Raw genomic sequence first — 24,674 nt, forward strand, 5'->3', positions numbered from 1 at the left:
GGGAGAGGAGTCTGAGAAGGGAAACCACATTGACCGGGGTATCAGTGACTTATTTTTGCTTTCGTGACAATTTTTGAGTTTCTGCTAATGAAGGCAGGCATGGTCAAGAATGTGTACATGCTTTATAATAATTCTTATCACCCTGCTCTTAGGGACTTCCTTTTTTGGAATAGCATCACCAGCCTCATCTATCCAAGGTCATGGACTCATGGCTTTGTAACAGTTGAGAATGATCTGCTTTTCAGATAACACCATCCAGTCGATTTTCTGTTGCTGCTGTTGCTGTTCATTGCAGAAGCGGTAAGTCTTCTTTTGAGCGCAATGTCTTGAAAATGAGTTTGTTCAGAATTCCTTTTTTATCTATTGGGTCTCTACGGCTTTTTACATGTACTGTTCCCTCTGCCTGGGAAACCCATCTCACCTGATCTCCCTGTTGGATTCGTGTTCATTTAAAGTCGTAGATTGATGTTGTGACCAGGGCCACATTAGTTGGTTCCAGGTAGAATGGGAGGAAAATACGAAGCAGAAGTAAATATTTATAAATATAAATATATTGAAAGTCAGACAAAGTGGAGCATGGAGGACTCCCTGAGATTATCTCCCAGAGATACTCTTTAAAACCTAGAACCGAGCCTATCCCCTGAGATGATCTTTTAGCAATACAGCAGAATGAGTGACACACAAAATAAAGGATATTGAAAGACTGGTGCCCTGCTTAAAACCCATCAGTGTAACACTAGAAGGTCAGCAATTACACAAAAACAGACAGAAGATAAGGACAGGGAAACTAGAGTACTGAAAAGGAAACAGACATAAAGAGAATGTTGACACATTGTGGTAAATGTAACTAGCATCTCTGAACAATTTGTGTGTAAGCGATCAAATGGGAACCTAACTTACTGTGTAAGCTTTCACCAAAAACTCAATGAAATACTACTCTTTTAAAAAAAAAAAAAAAAGGCATACATCAAATGTCAGGTTTTCTTTGATCCTTCCTTAGTGTTCTTGGAATTAATTGTTCTTCCTATTATATCTGAAAGCATGTGACTTGGTTCCCTATTTAATGTTTATTTCATGTATGCTGTTTGTAGGTCTATGCTTCACCCGGTAATTTTACTATTAAACGGCAAAGATACTCATCTGAGTATCTCCTAAAAACTCTCAGTGAACCCAATACTTTGGTGCCCAACAAATGATTTTATAAGAATTAAATCCAAGGTGTGATGATGATAGTAACAACTAATATGTTATGGTTTTTGTTGTTAAGTGCTGTTGAGTCAGTTCCAACCCTTAGTGACCTTGTCTATGGGTCATAAGGCTTTCAAGGAGTGGCTGGTGAGCTTGAACTGCCAACCTGTGGTTCAAAACTGACTTTTGAGTCCAGCACATTAACCCACAGCGCCGCACCAGAACTCCAATATGTGATGGTAGCAGCCTATATATCAGATACTGTGCATAGAACTCTCAAAACAGCCTGTCATGTTTCTGTGACCCCCATTTTACAGTTGAGGGAATAGATTTAGGGAGGTTACATCATTTACCCAAGGTCACACCATGAAATGGTGAAGCTGGGATTCCAGCTCCATTGTTCTTAATGACTATCGTAGGTCTACTTCTAATAATGTTGTTATAAGCTGCGGTCAAGCAGGCCCAAGAACAATTGGACCAAATGCAAGGAAACAGTGAAACGCCCTGCCCAGTACCGTGCCATCCTTATGATTGGTTGTGGATTGGACTGTAGTGATCCATGATTTCATTGGCTAAGTGTCTGATGTAATTTGCCAGGTCTTTGTACCTAGTTTTTTTGTTGTTGTTGTTTTTGGTCAGTAAGCGCTACTCGAACCTGTTCAGCATCATAGCAGCATGCACGGTTCCACTGACAGAGGAGTGATGCCTATTCACAAGCTGTGTTGGCAAGGAAGTGAGTCGGTGTCTCCCACATGGAAGGAGCCAGCTCTAGCACAGAGACACCAACGCCTCCTCACTTGGAACAGTTGTTGTTACGTGCCGTCGAGTCAGTTCCGACTCACAGCGATCCCATATAGGGTTTCCAAGGAGAGGCTAGTGGGTTTGAATAGCCGACCTTGCAGTTAGCAGTCCAGTGCTTACCCTACAATTATTGTTGTTTAGGGCCGTCAAGTCAGTTCTGACTTATAGTGACCCTATATAGGGTTTCCAAGGAGCAGCTGGAAAGTTTGAACCGTCAACCTTGAGGTCTAGTGCATTATCCTAAATACCAGTCAGTGAAGTGAAACACGCAAATGCTGAGCATGGTGCCTAATGCAGAGAAGAGTTTTATCATTGTGATTATCATTTTATGCCCCTAGTATTTGCCTCAACAGCACTAACAACAACACTAGTATTACCAGACTCCATACTGGGCATGTGGCATATGTTTTCTGAGTTTTATTGCATGATACCCTATATACTTAGGAGCTTTGGTAGCACAGTGGTTATGAGTCAGGCTGCTAACTTCAAGGTCAGCAGTTCAAAACTACCAGTGGGTCCACAGGAGAAAGATGAGGCTTTCTGCTCCTGTAAAGATTTACAACCTCGTACACCTTATACAGGGTTGCTATGAGTCAGAATCGACTCCACAGCATACTACCACCACCAGCCTATATACTGTTAGCCTCCATAGCTTCCAGATATGAAAATTGAAGTTCTGAAAGCTAATAACTTTCCCAAAGTGATAGGAAGCCTTCTAAATTTATTTGGACCAAATGGTCAACAATTATTTTTACGTAATGATGCGAGTGTAAGGGGGTGGAGGCAGGGAAACCACGTTAATGGAAATGGAACAGCAACAATAGAAATCTTGAGAAAGGCCACACCTTGTGGAGAATGTAACCAATGTCAGTGAATGTAACCAATGTCAGTGAACAATTGGTGTAGTAATTGTCAATGGGAATATAAACTGCTGTGTAAACTTCATTGGAAACACAATAAAATAACATTAAAAAAATGTGTTTGGAAAAAGACCTAATATCTTTTTTCTAATTTGGTGATAGTTGAATAGATTTATAGATCATCTTAATATAAATATTCATTTGTGCTATGATTACTTTACTCTGTCAGGCAAGTGCGAACACAAATAAGCCTGAGCAAAGATGAAGAACTTTCAGAAAGATATCCTCCACGTCACAGGCCACAGCTCTGCGAATTGCCGAATAAGAAGAAAGTGAGTATCACGTTGATGGGGGTCCAGGGACAGAGAAGGGGTCCTGTTCCATAGGAACAATTTGCTGCTGAGTCTAGAGCATTGTATGTGTTTGGCACATAAGTGCTGAATAAATAATTAATGAATGAATATACTAGAAGAAAATGGGGGTAAATAAAGGACCAGTTAAAGTAGCCTCGTCTGCTACATTTGAAGACAGAAATTGAAGCTGGAAATAAATTAAGGGAAAAACATATTCTTGTGACTGACAGTTTAAGATCAGCATTCATTTTCAATTCAGTGTTGGGAGAACTCGTGTTCTTTAGGAAGTGTGGTAAACCCAAATACACGCTTACAGCAGATGAAATGGAAACGCAGGATTTTTAGTATTCTTTTTTTCTTGTAGGAGAGAAAAATACTTAAAACAAAATGATTGAGGAGTAAATCACCTTTTGAGAATTGTGAAATGAAAAGATCCCATGCAATGCTAGCAAGAGAATTTGTGATTTCAAAGGTTTACAAATGATAAGTGTATGTCTTAGGATCCTTAAAGGACACAGAACCAGTGATACTTAATATGTGAAGTTATACAAGTGGGCTTCCAAAAGTTCATTGAAAACTGGCATTCAAATATAATGGATTTTGTTCATGAACTTTCTGAAGTCCACGTGTGTGTGTGTATGTACATATATGAAAACAAACATCAGACCGCTGCCATTGAGTTGATGCTGATTCATAGCAACTCTGAAAGACAGAGTAGAACTGCCTTAGGATTTCCAAGACTGTAAATCTTTATGAAAGCACACAGCCTCATCTTTCTCCAGAGGAGTTGCTGGTGGGCTTGAACCACTGACATGACAGTTAGCAACCCAGTGCTTAACCATTATGACATCAGGGCTCCTTAATACTTGTATATATTTTATTTTATTTATTGATGGCACTTAACAACAACAACAACAATGTATGTATATGGAGTCCTGGGGTGGGGTGTATGTTAATGCCCTGGACTGCAAAGTTGGTTTGAACCACAAACTTGGCAGTTCAAACCTACCAGTTGCTCCTTGGAAATCCTATAAAGGGTCACTATGAGGCACAAATGACTCGACAGCACTTGAAAACAACAACAATGTAGGTATATGGAGTCCTGGTGTGGTGCTGTATGATAAGCACTTGACTGCAAGGTTAGTTTGAACTGCAAGATTGGCAGTTCAAACTCACCAACAACTCCTCAGAAACCCTGTACAAGGTTGCTATGAGTTGGAACTGACTCGATGGTACTTAACAACAACAGCAACAATGTATGTATATACATGTATAGATGTGTTATGGATGTCTATATATGTATTTATATGTATTTGTTATATGTTGCTAAGTGCAGTCTAGTCAGTTCTGACTCATAGCGACCTTGGGTAGGGTTTCCAAGAAGTGGCTGGTGAGTTTGAACTGCTGATCTGGTGGTTCAAACCAACCTTGCAGTCCAGTGCTTTATCCCACAGTGTCATATATAGAAAGAGAGCAATTTACTTCAAGGGATTAGTTTGCAAGATTGTGAGCACTGGCAAATCCAAAATCCAAAGGTCAGGCTGGAGATTCCTGCAAACTTGGCTTCTGAGAGTCTTAGTTCCGGTGATGGAAAGAGTGCAGAATGGAGAGGGAGAGGGAGAGTTCTACCAAAAGAATATATTTACAGTTTTAAGGTAGCATACACCTTAAGGAAACTCTTTTTACCTGATAGATTATGTTACATTCTATTACATTGTGTAGAATAGTACCTTGTCTAGTATTTGACCAAACCACTGGGAACCATAGCCTCATCAAGTTGACACTAAAAATTAACCATCACTGTGTTGCTGGATCCATAAGCCATTTTATAATTAGCCACTTCCTATAGGGTTCCCACTCTGGCTGTTTCTTGGTGGAGTTGGATGGGAAAAGTGCAGCTAGTGGCAAACATGCTACACATCTATTCTTTATACTAAATAAAAATGACTGGGATCAAACATAACAATTGTGAGAATGGCACAGGACCGGGAAGTGTTTCGTTCTGTTGTGCATAGGGTCCCTATGAGTCAGAACCGACTCAGCAGCACCTAACAACAAACAACAGTAGCAAAATAATAGTATCACAATGCCTTGGTTTTTACAGCCCAACAGAAGCCATGGAAAGCCACCAAAACACAAGCCCCTGCCTCCCCTCCCTGTCTCTGAGGTTGGTGAAGAGATGGTCCAGGTTAAAGCACTTTATGACTTTATGCCCAGAGAACCCTGTGATTTGGCATTAAAGAGATCAGAAGAATACTTAATATTGGCGAAGTATACTCCTCACTGGTGGAAGGCAAGAGACCATTTGGGGTAAGACTGGTGGTTTAGTCATTTTCAAAGTCTTTTTCCTCTAAAGACTTTGAAGCATTAGGGAGACTGTTTATTGGCTTATATTCTCCTGGTTTTAAAACTGTTTCTTCTGTGTGAAATGGAACCATCCCCACACATCCCCATCAGTAAGTGAGAGCATTGCGGCCCAGTGATTTCCAGCAGAGCCTCAGACCCACACATGCCTGGTTTCCCAGCCAGACTCTGCCACTTACTATTGTGTGCTCTCAAGTCACTTATCCTCTCTGAGTTTTTCTTGTTTTATTTATAAAATGGGAATGATAATTCCTACCTTCTAGCTTCTTGTTCTGATTTGTATTTTCTTTATTTGCGAATTTGTCTGATTATTCCTTCTGAGATCAAAGCAAGGAGCATCTTTGTTTGTGATTGTATTTTTACAACTGGTTTTGGAGGTGGAGTTCTGGTGTGGTGCTGCGGGTTAATGTGCTGAACTATAAGGTTGGTTTGATTTGCAAGGCCGGCAGTTCAAGTTTATCAGCCACTCCTTGGAAACCCTATATAGAGTCGCTATGGGTAAGAACCGACTCAATAGCACTTAACAACAAGTTTTGAAGGTAAACATTAAGATAGCTGCTGAGATAAAGTGGAAATTAAAAAAAAATGTACTTGGGAGGCAAGTAGATTTCATTGGGAATATCAATTATAATAGATGGTTAGTGCTTGATACCACTCGACTGTCATTTTGTCAGACCATAGTGACATGTGTGTTGCTGTGATGCTGGAAGCTATGCTACCGGTATTTCAGTGAAGGATTTGGTGATCGTCTGAAAAATCGACCAGTGAAAACCTCATGAATAGCAGTGGAACACTGACTCATATCGTGCCAGAGAATGAACCCCTCAGATTGGAAGCCACTCAGAATACTATTGGGAAAGAGCTGCTTCCACAGTAGAGTCAACCTTAATGAGATGGATGGAGTAAAGCTGTCAGGGCCTTCATTTTCTGGTAGGGTAGAACTCAAAACGAGAAGAAACAACTGCAAGTATCCATTAATATTTGCAACATGGGATGTATGAAGCCATCTAGGAAAATTGGAAGTCCTCAAAAACTAAATGGAATACATAAAGACCAACATCTTAGGTATTGTTGTCAGGTGCCATCGAGTCGGAACCGACTCATAGCGACCCTATGCACAGCAGAACGAAACAATGTTCGATCCTGGGCCAACCTCACTACCACTGCCACACCTGAGTCCATCAATGATGCCACCTGGCTGATCCATCTCGTTGGGGGTCTTCCTCTTTTTCTCTGACCCTCCACCCTACCCAGCATGACATCCTTCTCCAGCGATTGTTTCATCCGGACAATATGTCCAAAGTAGGAGAGACGAAGTTTAGCCATCCTGGCCTCCAAGGAGCACTCTGGCTGCACTTCTTCCAAAACAGATCTATTGGTTCTTTTGGCAGTCCATGGCACTTTCAGTATTCTCCTCCAACACCATTAGTATAGCTGAAATATACTAATGTTGGACATAGAATCACACAATCCTATGGTTTAGTGTGACAGGATGACAAATTCAAGAAGAATGGCATTATAGTCATCATCAAAAAGGACATTTCAAGATCTTTCCTGAAGGACAAGATTGTCTGTGATAAAATAATATCCATAAATCTGGCTTCATATGCTAAGCACTGGACTGGGAACCACAGGGTTGTTGGTTTGAGCCCACCAGTGCCACCATGGGAGAAAGATGAGGTTTTCTGTTCCCACAAAAGATTGAAAGTGTAGGAGACCCTGTATAGGGGTTGCTATGAGTCAAAACTAACTCCATGACCCTTAACAACAACAACTAGGAAGACCAATTAATACGACCATTATTCAAATTTACTTACCAACCACTAAAGTCAATGATTAAGAAACTGGAGAAGTCTACCAATTTTTTCAGTCTGAAATTGATCAAACATGCAATCAAAGGTGTTTGATTTTTACTGGTGTTTGGAATGCAAGAGCTAGAAACAAAGACGAAGAATCAGCAATTAGAAAATATGGACTTGGTGATAGAAATGACACTGGAGATAGCATGATAGAATTTTACAAGACCAATGATTTAGTTATTGGAAATACCTTTTTTTTCAAAACAACATAAATAGCAACAATACACTGCGAACTCACTGGAAGGAATAACCAGAAATAATGTCAACTACATTTATGGAAAGAGACCATGGAGAAGCTCAAAAAGTCACAATAAGTCCAGGAGCCAACTACCAAAGAGACACCATCAATTGCTCATCTCCAATTTCAAGTTGAAGCTGAAGGAAGTTAAAAAAAAGTCCATAAGAACCAAAATATGACCTTGAGTATATCCCAGAGGGGATATGAATGAAAGAATATCATTGCTGATATCAGATAGATCTTAGCTGAATGAAGAGATTACCTGAAAGATATTTATATGTGTCTTATTGACTATGCAAAAGTTGTGTAGATCATAACAAAATATGGATAACATTGCAAAGATTTTAAACCAATTGCTATAACATCCCAATGATCATTTAAGTACCCCTTTATATCTTTGAAGAGATTTTGGGCCATAAAACATCTTAAACTACTCACTTTAAATATCAGGGTCTTAGTATTACCACACAGAAATTTTAGTTGAATATGGAAATGAATAGCCTTTTTTTTCTTTGTGTATTTCTTGTGTATCCTTTTTTATTAGTAAAATGAATTTGATTTCCCATTATATCCTTGAGTTTTAAAGGGATTGTTGCTAAGATAATGCCACAAATGTGCCCAGCATTTTGATTTTTGCTTTGTCTTTTGTTGTAGGAATGAAGGCTTAATCCCAAGCAATTATGTGACTGAAAACAAGCTAACCAACTTAGAAATATATGAGTAAGTCTCCTTCAAAATATGCCCTGTGGTCAATCTATGAAAATCAGGTACATTTTGACGACTTTAATTACAGATTCTGTTTTGGGTTCATAAAAGGAAGAGAAAGTAACACATTTGATAGCTCTAGCAAAAAAGAGATCTTTGATCCTTACCATGGTTAATTCAGATACTTCCTTTTCTTAAACTTAGTTTTGTTTTGTTGCCCATTTTTTTCTCTCTCTCTTTTTAATTTTTTTTTTTTTTTAATGGGGCCATATGAAATCAAATACTCATCTGGCATTCACTTTACTGTATTTCCTAAGTGGAAGCATTACATTTTCAATGAGTGGTAAATTCGATTTAATGTGTGTGTACACATATTATTGTATTTTAGCCCGTTGACCTGTTTTAAAGATAGCTTGAGATAAGTAGACTAATGCTATATAATCTGGAAGAATCTTTGCCATATTCACTAGAGTTCTGCTTAAAAATCCATTTTTCTGACAGTTATAGATTTGGAAGATTGAGGAGATTTTAAACATCACTTCTTTAGCCCTTTATTCTGCAACAAGAAACTAAGGCTTAGAGATCGATTTTACAAGTGGAGAGTGTGTGAGAGTTAGAATTGGTCCTATGTCTTTTATAGATTTAGGTTTGCTATCTGCTCCTGTAAAGAGTTACAGCCTTGGAAACTCTATACAGGGTTGCTATGATTTGGAATTGACTCATCGACAGTGGATATCAACTTAGTTATGTGAGCATGAAGGAGCCCTGGTGGAACAGTGGTTAAAACACTCAGTTGCTAATCAAAAGGTTGGAAGTTTGAACCTACAAGCAGCTCCATGGGAGAAAGATGTGGGATCTGATTCCATAATGAGCTGGAATTGACTCAGGATTTGGGGAAAGTGCGCATGTAAGTGGCTGCCCACCTCCTACCTCCCCCTCCCCCCCACCACACACACTCAGGTACTTGTTTTGCAATTAGCATGTGCTTCCTTCCATAGGTGGTGCTCCAGGATATGCGTTAAGTCATGAAGGCACTTCTATGAGAATCAGATAGTAATTATAAACTGAATGAGACAGAGTTCCTTTGTCTATTGATTTAAGCTCATCTGGAGACCAGACTCAGCACACCTCTACCTCAGAACATACCAAATTCCAAAAACATCGGTGAATAATGTAGTCTTTGTTGGGAGGAAGATGACCACATGCTCATGACATATGTACACATCTACATAACTTGAGGCGACATCTCTATTAGATATATGTGTTCTCTTTCCCAAGTCCCTTTCCAGATCCCTCTCTCTTCTCCCTCCCCTCACTTAGTCTGACACATCCTCTTTATTGACCTCAATCACTTATCTTTGTCCCAAGATTCCAGTCTTCACTCAATAAAACACAGCCCTCAGATAGGGTGGCTAAATCCCCCTTTCCTTAGAACACACATCCACAACAATCTACTGTTAATGAATCATGTCTCATGGGGGTTTCACTTGTACCTAGAGCTGAAGCTTCCCAACAAAAATAGTTCTCCTTGAAGACCAGATCAGGGGAAATTCTGAATACAGCTAGGAAAAATAACACTTTTTTTTTCCATATTATTACACCAGTATGAATTTTCCAGGAGAGCAAAGGAGACATACAAGGAGCTCTGGTAGCATAGTGGTTATGAATCAGGCTGCTATCCCAGGGTCAGCTGTTCGAAACTACCAGCTGTTCCACAGGAGAAAGATGAGGCTTTCTGCTCCCATAAAGATTTACAGTCTCGGAAACCCTGTACAGGGTCACTATGAGTCAGAACCAACTCCACGGCACATGACAGCAACAACAACAAAGGAGACATACAAGAAGACTTCAAAAGTTCATGGAAAAATTCCATTATCTTTCATTTGTATTTTTCCAGGAAATTTTGCATGCCCCCTCATAAGGAACTCTAGCGACACTGAATTGATTAGGTGTTGAGATGTTAACTTAAAGGTCAGCAGTTAGAACCCACCAGTTACTCCACAGGATAAAGATTTACAGCCTCAGGAACCCTATGGAGCAGTTCTACTCTGCCCTCTAGGGTCACTGTGGGTCACAATCAACTCGACGGCAGTGGTGAAGATTAGAACAGCCATCTCATTTCCTTGGACTTTGATTTTTGTATCTTTTTCAAAGTGATACTCCTCCATCACTCCAATCATGAGAAGACTGGTATTTCTATTTGATTTCTATTGATGTTTTTTAAAGGAGGTTTATGAAAATATAACAGTTATCTTTTTAATCACTAACATTTGTTGATCACTAACTATGCACCAGGAACTGTTCTAATGACTCTACAGAAATCATTGTTCTGTGTTAAATACTGTAGCATGGGCTTAAACATTAGGGAAACCTAGGTTCAAAATTTGGCACTATTTAACTCTGTGGCTTGAGGCAGTTGCTTAACATTTTTAAACCTCTGACCTATCTGAAAGATGAAGACAAAACACCTATCTTGCATAGTTGTTGTTGTTAAGTGCCGTTGAGTCTGTTCCAACCCATAGTGACCCTGTACAGGGTTTCCAAGGAGCAGCTGGTGAGCTTGAACCGCCGACATTGCTGTTCAAACTAACCTTGCAGTCCAGTGCATTAACCCGTAGTGCCACACGAGAATTCATATAGGAGGTTGCTTAAATAAACAAATGCTATGGGAATATATTCTACAGGAAATGTATTAGTATTCTGAATCAATGTATTTTATTTATAAGTCACATTAAAAGATTTTATAAACTTTTCGACTTGCTAAAATCTTAAAAAACAACAACAAAAAAAGATTTATAGGAAAAAAAAAAACCCCAAGAAAACTTATTTAACTATTTAGACTGACTATGTTGTTGGTGTTGGGTGCCACTGAGTCATTTCTGACTCATAGGGGCCCTGTGCACAACAGAAGGAAGCACTGCCCATGTCTACACCATTCTTAACAATCTTTGTTGTTTGAGCCCACTGTTGCGCTGCCACTGTATCCATTACATTGGGGGGCTTCTTATTTTGCTAACCCTCTAATTTATCAAGCATGATGTCATTTTTCCAGGGTGGGGCCCCTCTTGATAACATATCTAAAGTATGTGAAACAAAGTCTCACCAGCCTCACTTCTAATAAGCATTCTGTCTGTACTTCTAACAAAACAGACTTGTTTGGTCTTCTGGCAGTCCATGGTACCTTTCATTATTCTTCACCAACACCATGATTCAAATGCATCTTTTCTTCTACAGTCTTGTTACTCACTGTCAAATTTTCACATGCATATGAGGTGATTGAAAATACCAATGCTTGGGTCAAGTGCGCCTTAGTCCTCAAATCTTTCCTGCTTAACACTATTGCAGCAGATTTGCCTAATGCCATTGTTAGGTGCCATCGAGTTGGTACGAACTCATAGTGACCTTATGCACAGCAGAACGAAACACTGCCTGATCCTGGTCCAACCTCACTATCAATCCACGCTTGAGCCCATTGATGCTGCCACTTTGTCAATCCATCTTGCTGGGGGTCTTTCTCTTTTTCTCTGATCCTCTCCACCCTACCAAACATGATATCCTTCTCAGGCGACTGGTCCCTCCTGACAATATGTCCAAAGTATGAGAGACAAAGTTTGGCCATCCTGGCCTCCAAGAAGCACTCTGGCTGCACTTCTTCCAACACAGATCTGTTGGTTCATTTGGCAGCCCACAGAACTTTCAATATTCTCCTCCAACACCATAACTCAAAAGCATCATTTCTTCTATGGTCTTCATTATTCACTGTCCAGCTTTCGCATGCATATGAGGTTATTGAAAACACCATATCTTGGGTCAGGCACACCTTAGTCCTCAAGCTGAGATCTTTGCTTTTCAACACTTTAAAAAAGTCTTGGGCAGCAGATTTGCCTAATGCAATATGTGCTTTGATTTCTTGACTGCTGCTTCCATGAGTGTTGTTAGTTGATGCAAGAAAAATGAAGTCCTTGACAACTTCAATTTTTTCTCCATTGATAAGATTGTTGTTTATTGGTCTAGTGGTGAGGATTTGTGTTTTCTTTACATTGAGATGCAATCCATAGCGAACACTGTGCTCTTTGATCTTCATCAGTAAATATTTTAACTCTTCTTCACTTTCAGCAAGCAAGGTTGCACCATCTGCAGGTTGTTAATGAGTCTTCCTCCAATCTTAATGCCATGTTTTTCTTCATACAACCCAGCTTCTCGAATTATTTGCTCAGCATACAGGTTGAATAAGTATGGTGAAAGAATACAACCCTGTCGCACACCTTTCCTAATTTTAAACCATTCAGTGTTCCCATGTTCCGTTTGAACAACTGCCTCTTGGTCCATGTACAGATTGCTCATGAGCACAATTAAATGTTCCGGAACACTCATACTTTGCAGTGTTGTCCATAGCTTGTCATGATCCACACAATCGAAAACCTTTGTGTAGTCAATAAAGAAAGAAGGAAAAGGTCAAAATGGATGTCAGAAGAGACACTGAAACTTGCTTTCCAATGTAGAGATGCTAAAGCAAATGGAAGCAATGAGAAGGTCCAAGAGCTGAACAGAAAATTTCAAAATCAGCTTGAGAAGATAAAGCCAAAAATTACCACAAAATGTGCATAGATCTGGAGTCAGTCTGAAAACCAAAAGGAAGAACATGCTCAGCATTTCTCAAGCTGGGGGAACTGAAGAAAAAATTCAAGCCTCGACTTTTGTTATTGAACGATTCTCTGGGCATAATGCCATACACTGTTTGATTTCTTGATTGCTATTTCCACAAGCATTGATTGTGGATGCAAGTAAAATGAAATCTTTGACAGCTTCAATCTTTTCTTCTTTTATCATCATGTTTGTTGGTCCTGTTGTGAGGAATTTTATTGTCTTTACATTGAGATGTAATCCATACTGCGTGCTATGCTTCAAGTCCTCTTCACTTTTAGCAAACAAGACTGTGTCATCTACATATCACAGATTGTTAATGAGCCTTCCTCCAACCCTAAGGTCATATTTTTCTACATATAATCCAATTTCTTGAATTATTTGCATCGTACACAGTTTAAATAAGTATGTAAAAGGATACAACCCTGGCACACATCTAATTTTCAACTAAGCAGTGTTACATTGTTCTGGTCTATATACAAATTCCCCAGAAGCATAATTGAGAGTTCTGGAATTCCCATTTTTCACAATGTTATCCATAATTTGTTGTGATTCACACAGTTCAATGCCTTTGCATAAGTCAATAAAGCACAAGTAACATATTTCTGCTATTCTCTGCTTTCAGCTTAGATCTAGTTGACATCAGTGATAATATCCCTTACTCCATATCATCTTCTGAGTCTGACTAAAATTACTGGCAGCTCCCTGTCAATGTACTGCTGTAACCATTTTAAAAATGATGTTCGGCAAAATATTACTTGCAAGTGATAGTAATGATATTGTTTGATAATGTCCCATTTTGTTGATTCACCTCTCTTTGGAATAGGCATAAATCCGAATCTCTTCCAGTCATTTATCAAGGTAACTGTCTTCCAGATTTCTTGACACAGACTAGTGAGTGCTTCCAGTAAAGTATCTGTTGTAAGAGATTGGTTCTGTCAATTCCTGGGACTAATTTTTTGCTCTTGTCCTCAGTGCAATTTGGACGTCTGTAAATATCATCCTTTTTTGATCTTATGCTACCTCTTGAAACGGTTGATTCATTGACCAATTCTTTTTGGTACATCGGCCATTTTTTTTTTTTTTTTTTTTTTTGGTACAGTGACTCTGTGCAATCTTCTTTTGACATTTCCTATATCGTTCCTACATTGTGTCCATTTGTTGTTGTTAAGTGCCGTTTAGTCAGTTCTGACTCAAAGTGACCCTGGATAGGATTTCCAAGGCTGTAAAACCGCAGGAACAGAAAGCCTCATCTTTCTCCCACAGAGTAACTGGTGGGCTTGAATCATTGACCTTGTGATTTGCAGTCAGGTGTTTATCCCACAGAGCTGCTCTGCTCGCTAGTTTGCCTGTAGAATCTTTCAATATTTCAATTTAAGACTGGAGTTTTTTCTTCTGTTCTTTTAGCCTGAGAAAAGCTGAGCTTGTTCTTCCCTTTTGGGTTTCTGACTCCAGATCTTTGCACATTTTGTTGTAATTTTTGGCTTTTTCTTCTCAAGCTGATTTTGAAATTTTCTGTTCAGCTCTTAGACCTCCTCATTTCTGTGCACGTTACATTGTAATACTTTACTTTGTCTTCTTGAACTGCCCTTTGTAGAACAGAAATTTTCTGTTTAGCTCTTTTACTTCATTATTTCTTCCAGTCACTTTAACTTCTCTAAATTCAAGAGCAAGTTTCAGAGTCTCTTCAGACATCCACTTTGTTCTTTTATATTTTCCAATATTTTAAAGACCTTTTTCTTTCTTCACGTATGCTGTTCTTGATGTCATCCCGTATCTCTGATCTTTCATCATTAGTGTTCAACGCGTCAAATCTGTTCTTGAGATGATTTATTAATGTAGGTGAGATATACTCAAGATCCTAGTTTGGCTTTCGTGAACTTGCTTTAATTTTCTTCTGCTTCAATCTGAACTTGCATATGAGCAGTCAACTCGACCCCTGGCTTTGTTTTGACTGATGTTAATAAATTTCTTCATCATATCTTCCTACAGATGTAGTCAAGTTGATCCTGAAAATTTCATCTGGTCATGTCCACATGGATAGTCGCTATTTATGTAGTTGAAAAAAGTGATTTGTAATGAAGAAGTCCTTGATCTTACAAAATTCTGTCATGTGATCTCCAGTGTTATTTCTATCACCGAGGCCTAATTTTCCAACTACCAATCCCATCTCTTTGTTTCCAATTTTCACATTCCAAACACCAATAATTATCGATGCAACTTGATTGCATCTTGATCAATTTCAGACTGAAGAAGTTGGTAGAATTTTCAAATTCATTGTTAATGTGTTTAATGGTTGGTGCATAAATTTGAGGAATACTTGTATAAATTGGTCTTCCTTGTAGGCATATTGATTTTATGCTATAACAGATAGCATTGTAATTCAAGATAGATCTTGAAATACTCTTTTTGATGATGAATGGGACACCATTCCCTTTCAGTTTGTCATTCCTCCCATAGTAAACCGTATAACTGTCTGATTCAAAATGGCCAATACCAGTTCATTTCAGCTCCCTAATGTCTAGGATATCAATCTTTAGATATTCCCTTTCATTTTTGACAACTTCCAAATTTCCTAGACTCCTACTTCGTACGTTCCATGTTCCAATTATCAGTGCAGCTTTTCTTCGCATTTTGCATTAAGCCTTATCAGCGAACGAAGGTTCTGAAAGCTTTGCTGTATCTATGTCATTAATATTGAGTCTACTTTGAGGAGTCAGCTCTTACTCAGTTTTATTTTGAGTGCATTTTAACCTGAGGGTCTCATCTTCTGACACTATATATCAGACAGTGTTTCGCTGCTATTCATAAAGTTTTCAGTGGCTAATCTCCCAGAAATGTACTGGAGACCTTATGTGGCACTGTAAGGTAAGCACTTGACCTCAAGGTCAGTTTGAACTACAAGGTCGGCTGTCCAAACCTACCAGTCACTCCTTAGAAACCCTATACAAGGTTGCTGTGAGGTAGAACCAACTCGATGGCACTTAGCAAAAACAATAAGAAGACAGTTTTTAAATAAGAACATTGCTGAAACCTGTCCACCACGGATGACCCTGCTGGTATTTGAAACGTCGATGGCTGGTATTTGAAACGTCAATGGCATAGTTTCCAACATCAAAGCAACATGTAAACCATGACAACATGACAAACTGACAGACATGGAAAGCCTTGCCTAATAATCCCAGTTTATTACATTTTGATGGCATTGTGGCTGAGCATTTGGACTGCGAACCTCAAGGTCAGCTGTTCAAACCCACCAACAACTGGCAGAAGAAAGATGAAACTGTCTACTCCCATAAAGATTTTGTCTTGGAAATCCTGTGAGGGTGGTTATGGATTTGCAATCAAGTTGATGGCAGTGGGTTTTGTTTATTCAGTTTATAGATAGTTCAGCTCCCTTTACTTGAATAACGTTACTTGTTCAATCTATATTTATTATACACTTAGGATATAGCAGTAGCAGTTTCTACTTTAATACAATGTAGTGCTTCATAGGGAAGCAGACATTTGAACAACCCCAAATTCACAAATAAGTTCATAACTCTAAATTGTGGAGTTATGAAGGGGAGATATATGATACTGGAGGAGAAAGCAAGAAGTTAGTCATAGTGGTTGGGGCGGCGGAGGGAAACTAGGTATTGTGGAGTTTTTTCAGACTCATGGACAAGTGGAGGTAATTTAGATGAGGATGGTGAGTTGGTAAAGACCTTTCTAGACAAGTAACTTAAGGCCTAACCATGGTAGGAGGGAGCCAGGGGCAATGTAGGGAAGGAATGCTGGGTTAATGTGGGCATCTTCTGTCTCAATGAAATCTTTTTGCATGGAAATATTTATGACCATGTTGGTTTTAAATTAATATTCGAAGTATCAGTATCAAAATGTAAAAACCTGGTCTCTACTTCATTACATCTTCAAATTCAACTTGTAAATCTTGCTATACTACTTATAAATCTATTATAAATAACTAACTCAAACTCAATATACTAAATGCCTTAAGCAATCAGTCCAGATTTATGAGCTCAGTTAATTATATTTCCAGAATCATTTTTACTTGCCTTAATAAACTAAATAAATTCAATTTCCTTTTTGAGTAATTTAACAGGGCAAATTTACAATTGTAACAAGCCTTTCATAAGTCCCTGAAAACCCTGGAAATCTTTGCAATTAAACTTACTCATGTGGTAAGTCAAATTCCGTTAAGTGTTCCAATTTCATTTAAAAAATAGTCAAATCCTCTTAAACTTTCAGTCAGTTTAAAATCAATTATGCATTTAAAGTCAGAAGTAAAATTAAATGTGTTACATACTCTTAAAATTATAGGTATTTTAAATACCGAACACATTGGTTATCCTGAATGTTACAGAAGTATGAATGTGATCTCTACACAGAGTCCTGTCTTTTCTCAGGGATTAGAAAGCCACTTACTAAGAGAAGCAGCCTTGGTTTTTCACATCTTACAGGGTTTTTAGGTCAAAAATTCAAGAGCACAGTACTGTTACTATTGATAAGAAATCTGAGCTAGAAACTTTAGACCCGAGGTTTGTGTCTCTACAAGATATTTTTACGTAACCACAACTAGGCATGATGCATTTTAAAATACATGCATCTCAGTAGACATTCCCTCTTTCAATTCCTGTGTGCCGTATCCCCTGTGTGGTATTAGTTTTGTTTATGAATAAAAATGGAGGTCATTATGTGTCAGATGACTCAATGGCACCCAACAACAGTAGGCATAAAAAGGTAGAGAAATCATAACCTTAACTATTTTTAAACTCTTCTGACTTTTTCCGTATAATTTAAACAGATGTAATTCTGAAATATGTCCCCAGCACTCCCTAAATTGCCTTCATCCATTCTCTTAGCCTTGTTCTGCATGATTTAAAGGTCACCCCATTGACTCCTGAATTTATTACATCAGGCTCATTGGTTACTAACTTGAGGTCAATCTAATGTTATTTAACCATGAATGGATTTTTAATTTATATTTTAATAAAATTAACGTATTTGTCATTGTTGTTATTAAGTGTCATCAAGTCAGTTCTTACTCAGAAGAGTCAGTGGTGGGTTTGAACTGCTGATTTTGTAGTTAGCCAGCTAGTGTCTGTTCTACAGCACCACAGTAGGACTTTACTAACATATTTACCCATGTAATAAATGAAGAGTTCTGTACCTGTTCACCAAAATCCTTCCAAAGGAGTCTCTGGAGAAAGGACAGGCAATCTGTTGTTTTTAGATGCTATCGAGTTGGTTCCAACTCATAGTAATCCTAATGAATCACTGCCTGGTCCTATGCCATCCTCACAATTGTCTTTGAGCCCATTGTTGCTGCCACTGTGTCAATCCATCTCACAGGGGGCTGTCCTTTTTTTGCTGACCCTCGACTTTAACAAACATGATGCCCTTCTCAAGGGACTGGTCCCTCTTGACAATATGTACAAAGAATAAGAGATGAAGCCTGACCACCCTCATTTCTAAAGAGTATTCTGGCTCTACTTGTAAGGCAGATTTGTTTGTTCTTCTGACAATGTGTGGTACATTCAATATTATTCTCAAACAGCATAATTCCAATGCTTCAATTATCCTCTGGTCTTCCTTATCCATTGTCCAACATTCACGTACATATGAGGCAATTGAAAATACCATGGCTTGGATCAGACACTTCTTAGTCCTCAAGTGGCCTCTTTACTTTTTGAGTAACACTTTTAAGAGGTCTTCTGCAGCAGATTTCCCCAATACACTGCTTTGTTTCATTTCTTGACTGCTATTTCCATGAGCCTTGATTGTATTGTTGTTGTATACCATCAAGTCTCTTCTATCTCATAGCAACCCTGTATACAGAGTTTCCAAATCTTTACAGGAGCAGAGCCTAATCATTCTCCCATTGATTGTAGTCAAGCAAAATGAAGTCTGACAACTTCAATCTTTTTCTCCATTTATCATGACATTTATTAGTCCAGTTGTGAGGATTTTCATTTTCTTTACACTGAAGTGCAGTCCATACTGAAGGCTTTAGGTTTTGATCTTCATCAGTAAGTATGATAAATTCTATTCACTTCTAGTAAGGTTGTGCCATCTGTGTATCATAATTTCTTAATAAGTCTTCCTCCAATCCTGACATCACATTCTTATTCATATAATCCAGCTTCTAGGACCATTTGCTCAGCATACAGATTGAGTAAGTATGGTGATACAACTCTGAGGAACATTTTTACTGATTTCTAGATCATTCAGTATCCCTTGTTCCATTTAAACGACTGCCTCTTGATCTATGTACAGGTTCCTCGTGAGCACAATTAAGTGTCTAGAATACCCATTCTTCACAATATTATCCATAGTTTGCTATCATCCACACAGTCCAATGCATTTGCATAGTTAATAAAGCACAAGTAAGCATCTTTCTGCTAGTCTCTGCTTTCAGCTAAGCACCATCTGACATCAGCAATGATAGCCTTTGTTCTATGTCCTCTTCTGAATCCAACTTGAATTTCCGGCAGCTCCCTGTTGATGTACTGCTGTAATTGTTCTTTAATTATCTTTGATAAAATTTTCCTTGCATGTGGTGTTAACGTATTGTTTGATGATTTCCTCATTTTTTGGGCCACTTTTTTTGGAATGGACACAAAATAAATCTCTTCCAATTGGTTTTCCAAGTTTCTTGGCATAGACAAGTGAGAAATTCCAGTGCTGCATCGAAGTATTTCAGTTTGTATTCCATCAATTCCTGGAAACTTCTTTCTTACCAATGCCTTCTGTGTAGCTAGGACTTCTTACTTCAATACCATTGGTTCCTGATCATATGTTATCTCTGGAAATCATCGAACATCAACTAATTCTGTTTGGTACAATGATCCTGTGTAGTCCTTCCATCTTCTCTAGATGTTCCCAGTGCCATTCAATATTTTGTCCATAGAATCCTTCATTATAGCAATCTGAGGCTTGAATTTTTTTTCTTCAGTTCTTTTAGCTTGAGATATACTGAGCATACTCTTCCCTTTTGGTTTTCTAAATCTAGGCCTTTGTACTTTTCATTATAATACTTGATCCTGTCTTCTCGAGCTGTCCTTTGAAACAATTCTTTCAGCTTTTTTACTTCTTAATTTCTTCGATTTGCTTTAGTTTCTGTATATTGAACAGCAAATCTGAGTCTCTTCTAATTTTCATTTTAGTCTTTTCTAGTTTTCCTGTCTTTGTTATAACCTTTACTTTCTTCCTGTATGATCATCTTGATGTTATCCCACAATGCTTCTGGTCTTTGGTCATTAGTATCTAATGTATCTAATCTGTGTTTGAGATGGTCTCTAAATTTGTATGGGACATAGTCAAGGTCATATTTTTCCTCTCATAGACTTATGATTTTTTCTTTCTTCAGTTTCAGCCTGAACTCACATATGAGAAATTGATGGTCTATCCCACAGTCTTCCCCAGCCTTGTTTAGGCTGATGTTATTGACCTTCTCCATTGTCTCTTCACAAAATTGTAGTCAATTTGATTCCTATGTATTTTCTTAGATGAGATCCAAGTGTACAGTCAACTGTTTATGTTGTTTAAAAAAAGTATTCACAAAGAAGGAGGCATTGACCTTGCAAAATTCTGTCATGTGATCTCTAGTATTGTATCTATCACCAAGGCCATATTTCCCAATTACCAATCCATTCTCTTTGTTTCCAACAAATTTCAACTCTAATTAAAGTATTTTAATAGCTGACTGTTCTAATTTTGTTGCAATTTTCCACTCATGGAGGTTACCAGCACTACAAAATGATGAGATGGGTACAAATGTAACTGCAACAGTTCTACCCTCAAGTCATGATTAAGTTTCATTTAGCTACCATCTGACCCATCTATTGATAATAAATACATGATTATATATACATTCTATCTTCCACTGTCCATAAAAATATATTACTGGTAATAATAGATTAACTGCTTTTATATATTGTTTTCAGCTGAAAAATTAAATATTTTTTTAACTTCTCTATGGTTCTATCACTTTTTTCTATCTTGTGCAACATTGTTGACTGACTAGGTGTTGTCAGTCTGAAACTGATCAAACATGCAGTCAAGATCAAACATGCAGTGGCAGCATCAATGGGCTCAAGTGTGGCAACAATTGTGAGGATGGCCCAGAATTGGACAGCGTTTTGTTCTGTTGTGCATAGTATTGCTATGAATTGGTACCAATTTGATGAAACCTAACAACAACAGCAGGAGCAACTGTTGGATTTGAACTCTTATCCTAGTTGTTCACAGTTCAGGACTGATCCTACAACACTACACCAGGAACAAGCTTAGGAGAGTCAAATAAGTACAATGTGTTTTAATTTTGTGAAATATAACATTGTTGTTGCTGTTGTTAGGTGCCATCGAGTCAGCTCCTAGTGACCTTATACACAGCACAACAAAACACTGTCCAGTCCTGGGCCAACCTCACTATTGTTGCCATGCTTCAGCCCATTGATGCTGCCACTTGGCCAATCCATCTCGCTGGGGGTCTTCCTCTTTTTCTCTAACCCTCCACCAAAAACGGAAACAAATGGGAAATTCCTAAATGTGTGTGTGTGTGTGTGTGTGTGTGTGTGTGTTGCGGGGCGGGGGCAGCAGAGAGAACTAGGTGTGTTAGGGCTTATCTGCCAAAGCTCATTAAAATATTTGCTGAAGATTATTATTTCTTAACCATATAACTTTCATGGATATTTAAAAGAGAGTGACCAATCAAAAGTATACTAAATGTGTGACAGAAAATTGAACTGAAATATTTAAAAATAAACTTGATACTGGCTTGAAACAAATGAAGCTATTAAATAACATAATTGACACATAATTAAACATTATTGTTTTTCTGAGTTAAAAAACACCAAATTTTTTTTGAATCAATTCTGTAATAAGTTCTTTAAAATGAAAAGAGTGAGATATAATTTTTTTTTGTCTGGAAAAAATTGATATAACATTTCAAATCATTTTTAACTGCTTTTACAGGTGGTACCATAAAAATATTACCAGAAATCAAGCAGAACGTCTATTGAGACAACAGGTAATTCAATTCACTGATGACTAAATCTATGAATATATTCAACATTTCTGAGAGAGTTACATTCACAAGATTTTTAACCAAACAAAACTGTTTGTCACCTCTCATTCTTTTTCGTTCTAAAATATGGTTACAACTTCGTATCAACTGCATATTTTCCAAAAAACTGTAAATCAGATATATTTATATCAGATTATATTTTTCCTTGACTTCTTCTCATAATTTCTGGAAGCGCCACTGAAACTTGTCCACGATGGATGAGCCTGCTGGTATTTAAAATACCGTTGGCTTCACCTCCAGCATCACTGCAGCATACAAGTCACCACAAGACTAGCAGTGGTCATCAAAATCTCAGAAGTTTGCTACTCCTAAAATTATTTTGACTCTAAACCATTGAAGCTCCTCATTCCTTCCAAAGTGTACTTTTCCAGTTGTTGTTAGAGCTGCCAGGGCAGTCTGACTCATAACAACCCTGTACGAGGTTTCAAAGGCTGTAAATATTTTGGGAGTAGATAGGCTCATCTATATCTCGAGGAGCAACTGGTTGGCTCGAACAGCCGACCTAGTGGTTTACAGTCCAGTGCTTATCTTACAGTTACTTTTCCAGTAGAGTCTACATCATCTTTGCAAGAAAGTTGGGCTAAAATATACACTCTAGCCTCATACTCTTATCTTAAGCTCATTAAACACACAAACATATCAAAATACAAGGTGCTATACTTTCTTTGTTCTTTAGGAACAAAGGGAAGAATTGTTGTTGTTGTTGTTGTTAAGTGCCGTCGAGTCGGTTCCGACCCATAGCGACCCTGTACAGGGTTTCCGAGGGTGTAAATCTTTACGGGAGTAGAAAGCCTCATCTTTCTCCCGCAGAGCGGCTGGTAGTTTCGAACCGCTGACCTTAAGGTTCGCAGCCCGATTCGTAACCACTACGCTACCAGAGGGAAGAATAGAGGAGACAAAATATCAAACTCAAATCAAAACTGCCCATTGAGGTCAAAACAAAACTGCATATAGTTTAAGTTTCCAACTGACGGTAAGTATTAACTGTGGGTAAATGTAAAGTCAAAACTGGAAATTAGGCAAAAGGTATCTGTCAGATATTGAGGAAATCTGAAAATGTGAATGAGAAAAATTAGTTCTGTAACTAAGAACCCACTGCCATTAATGGCTCAGGACACAGGAGAATGGGCAGAGAGCAGGTGGGCCATCTCTAGTCTCAGGAGTGGGTGGACAAGGAGACTGGAAGACAGGCTTACTTCACTTGCTCAAAGGAAACTGCGTGTGGCTTTCCTGGCATGACAACAGCAGGTGACTATTTCTGAAGTGCTAACCATCAGTCTAGCATGGAGAGATAAATAATGTGACCGGTAGGATGAACCACAGAAGGAAAGTCTGAGAGTAGGCCCACAGTAAGCAAGCTGGCTATAGGTCAGATTGCCAAAAGCACTGGGCTGAGTCAGGTAAACTGTGTTTGAAAGGATGCCTGAATAAAGCTAGGGCAGGATCTCGAACTGTGATGAGAAGTAGGGACTTATGTAACAAATCCCCAAATGCCCACAACCCAGATAGAACAAGCATTAAAATTTGGCCATAACATTTTTTAAAGAACTCAAACATTACAGACAGAGTTAAAACCCATCCCCTCATCTTGTTAGGTACCTTCCTTTCCCCAGAGGGAATCACAATTAGAAGGATGTGTTTCCTTTTTGTCCGTGTATTAATACTTTGATTATATATGTATGTCCACAAACAATCTATAGGGTTGTTTTATGTGTTTTGCTATTCTACATAAAGGGGATCATATTATACATTGATTTTTTTTTTAAACTATATGATCTGTTTTTAAAATACGATGACATACAGATTAGATACATTCTTTTTCATTAATTTTTTATTGTGAATTGAGTCAAGGTTTACAGACAAGATCACTAGCTTTACAATCAACAAATCATACACTTTTTTTCTTCTCTGGATTTACAATCTTCTCCATGCAACAACAGTTATCCTGCTTCCTCCATGTATTCCTATTTGCATTCCAAACACCTTCCTTCTCCTTCTCAACTCTTTCCTTAGAAAAATGGCACCTTTTTGATTTTGAATGATTGACCATTCCATGGTGAACAGACCTTACTAATGTTACTTGTCTCCCTGAGCCCACTATAAACCCACTATAAAATTGGCCCACAAGGGGTGAATTCCTTTCCATACCTGAAGGGTGTTGGAGGGCCAGAGTCTCAGATTCCTCCAGTCTCTTTCTGACTCGTAAACACAGTTTTTTTATTAAATGATTTTGAGTTTTGTTCCACATTTTCTCCCATTCTATCTGGGACCCTCTAATGTGATCCCTTTCAGGGAAGTTGGTAGTGGTCGCTAGGCTCTGTCTGGTTCTTCTGGTCTCAGAGTCATAGAGACAGATGTTCAAATGTTCCAAGAGTCCATTTTTTGGTTCCAAGCTTCTTCAATTCTTATTACTCTTCTTTCTTCCGCATATGGAGAGACCAGTGGCTACACCTTAGATGTCCATTCATGAGCTTTCAAGATCCTCCCTTACCCATTCTGCCTATGTCTCAATCCGTATATGCACATGGCACTATTGTCCCAAGGTTGTGTATAGATCACTGTTTACCTCTATCC

General features: G+C 38.4%; 1 protein-coding gene across 1 annotated transcript in view; it reads left to right on the forward strand.

The window, feature by feature from the left end:
* The first annotated feature begins 229 nt into the window (after positions 1-229).
* The window catches only part of TXK (TXK tyrosine kinase), an 81,627-nt gene continuing 57,182 nt past the window's right edge, over positions 230-24,674 (forward strand). The window contains exons 1-5 of the mRNA XM_006872673.1: positions 230-300; positions 3,079-3,181; positions 5,307-5,512; positions 8,318-8,383; positions 21,989-22,043. Coding sequence (XP_006872735.1) covers positions 230-300; positions 3,079-3,181; positions 5,307-5,512; positions 8,318-8,383; positions 21,989-22,043 — 501 coding nt within the window. The remainder of the gene's footprint in view (positions 301-3,078; positions 3,182-5,306; positions 5,513-8,317; positions 8,384-21,988; positions 22,044-24,674) is intronic.

Source organism: Chrysochloris asiatica, unplaced genomic scaffold (genome assembly GCF_000296735.1).
Source record: "Chrysochloris asiatica unplaced genomic scaffold, ChrAsi1.0 scaffold00209, whole genome shotgun sequence".
NCBI lineage: Eukaryota > Metazoa > Chordata > Mammalia > Afrosoricida > Chrysochloridae > Chrysochloris > Chrysochloris asiatica.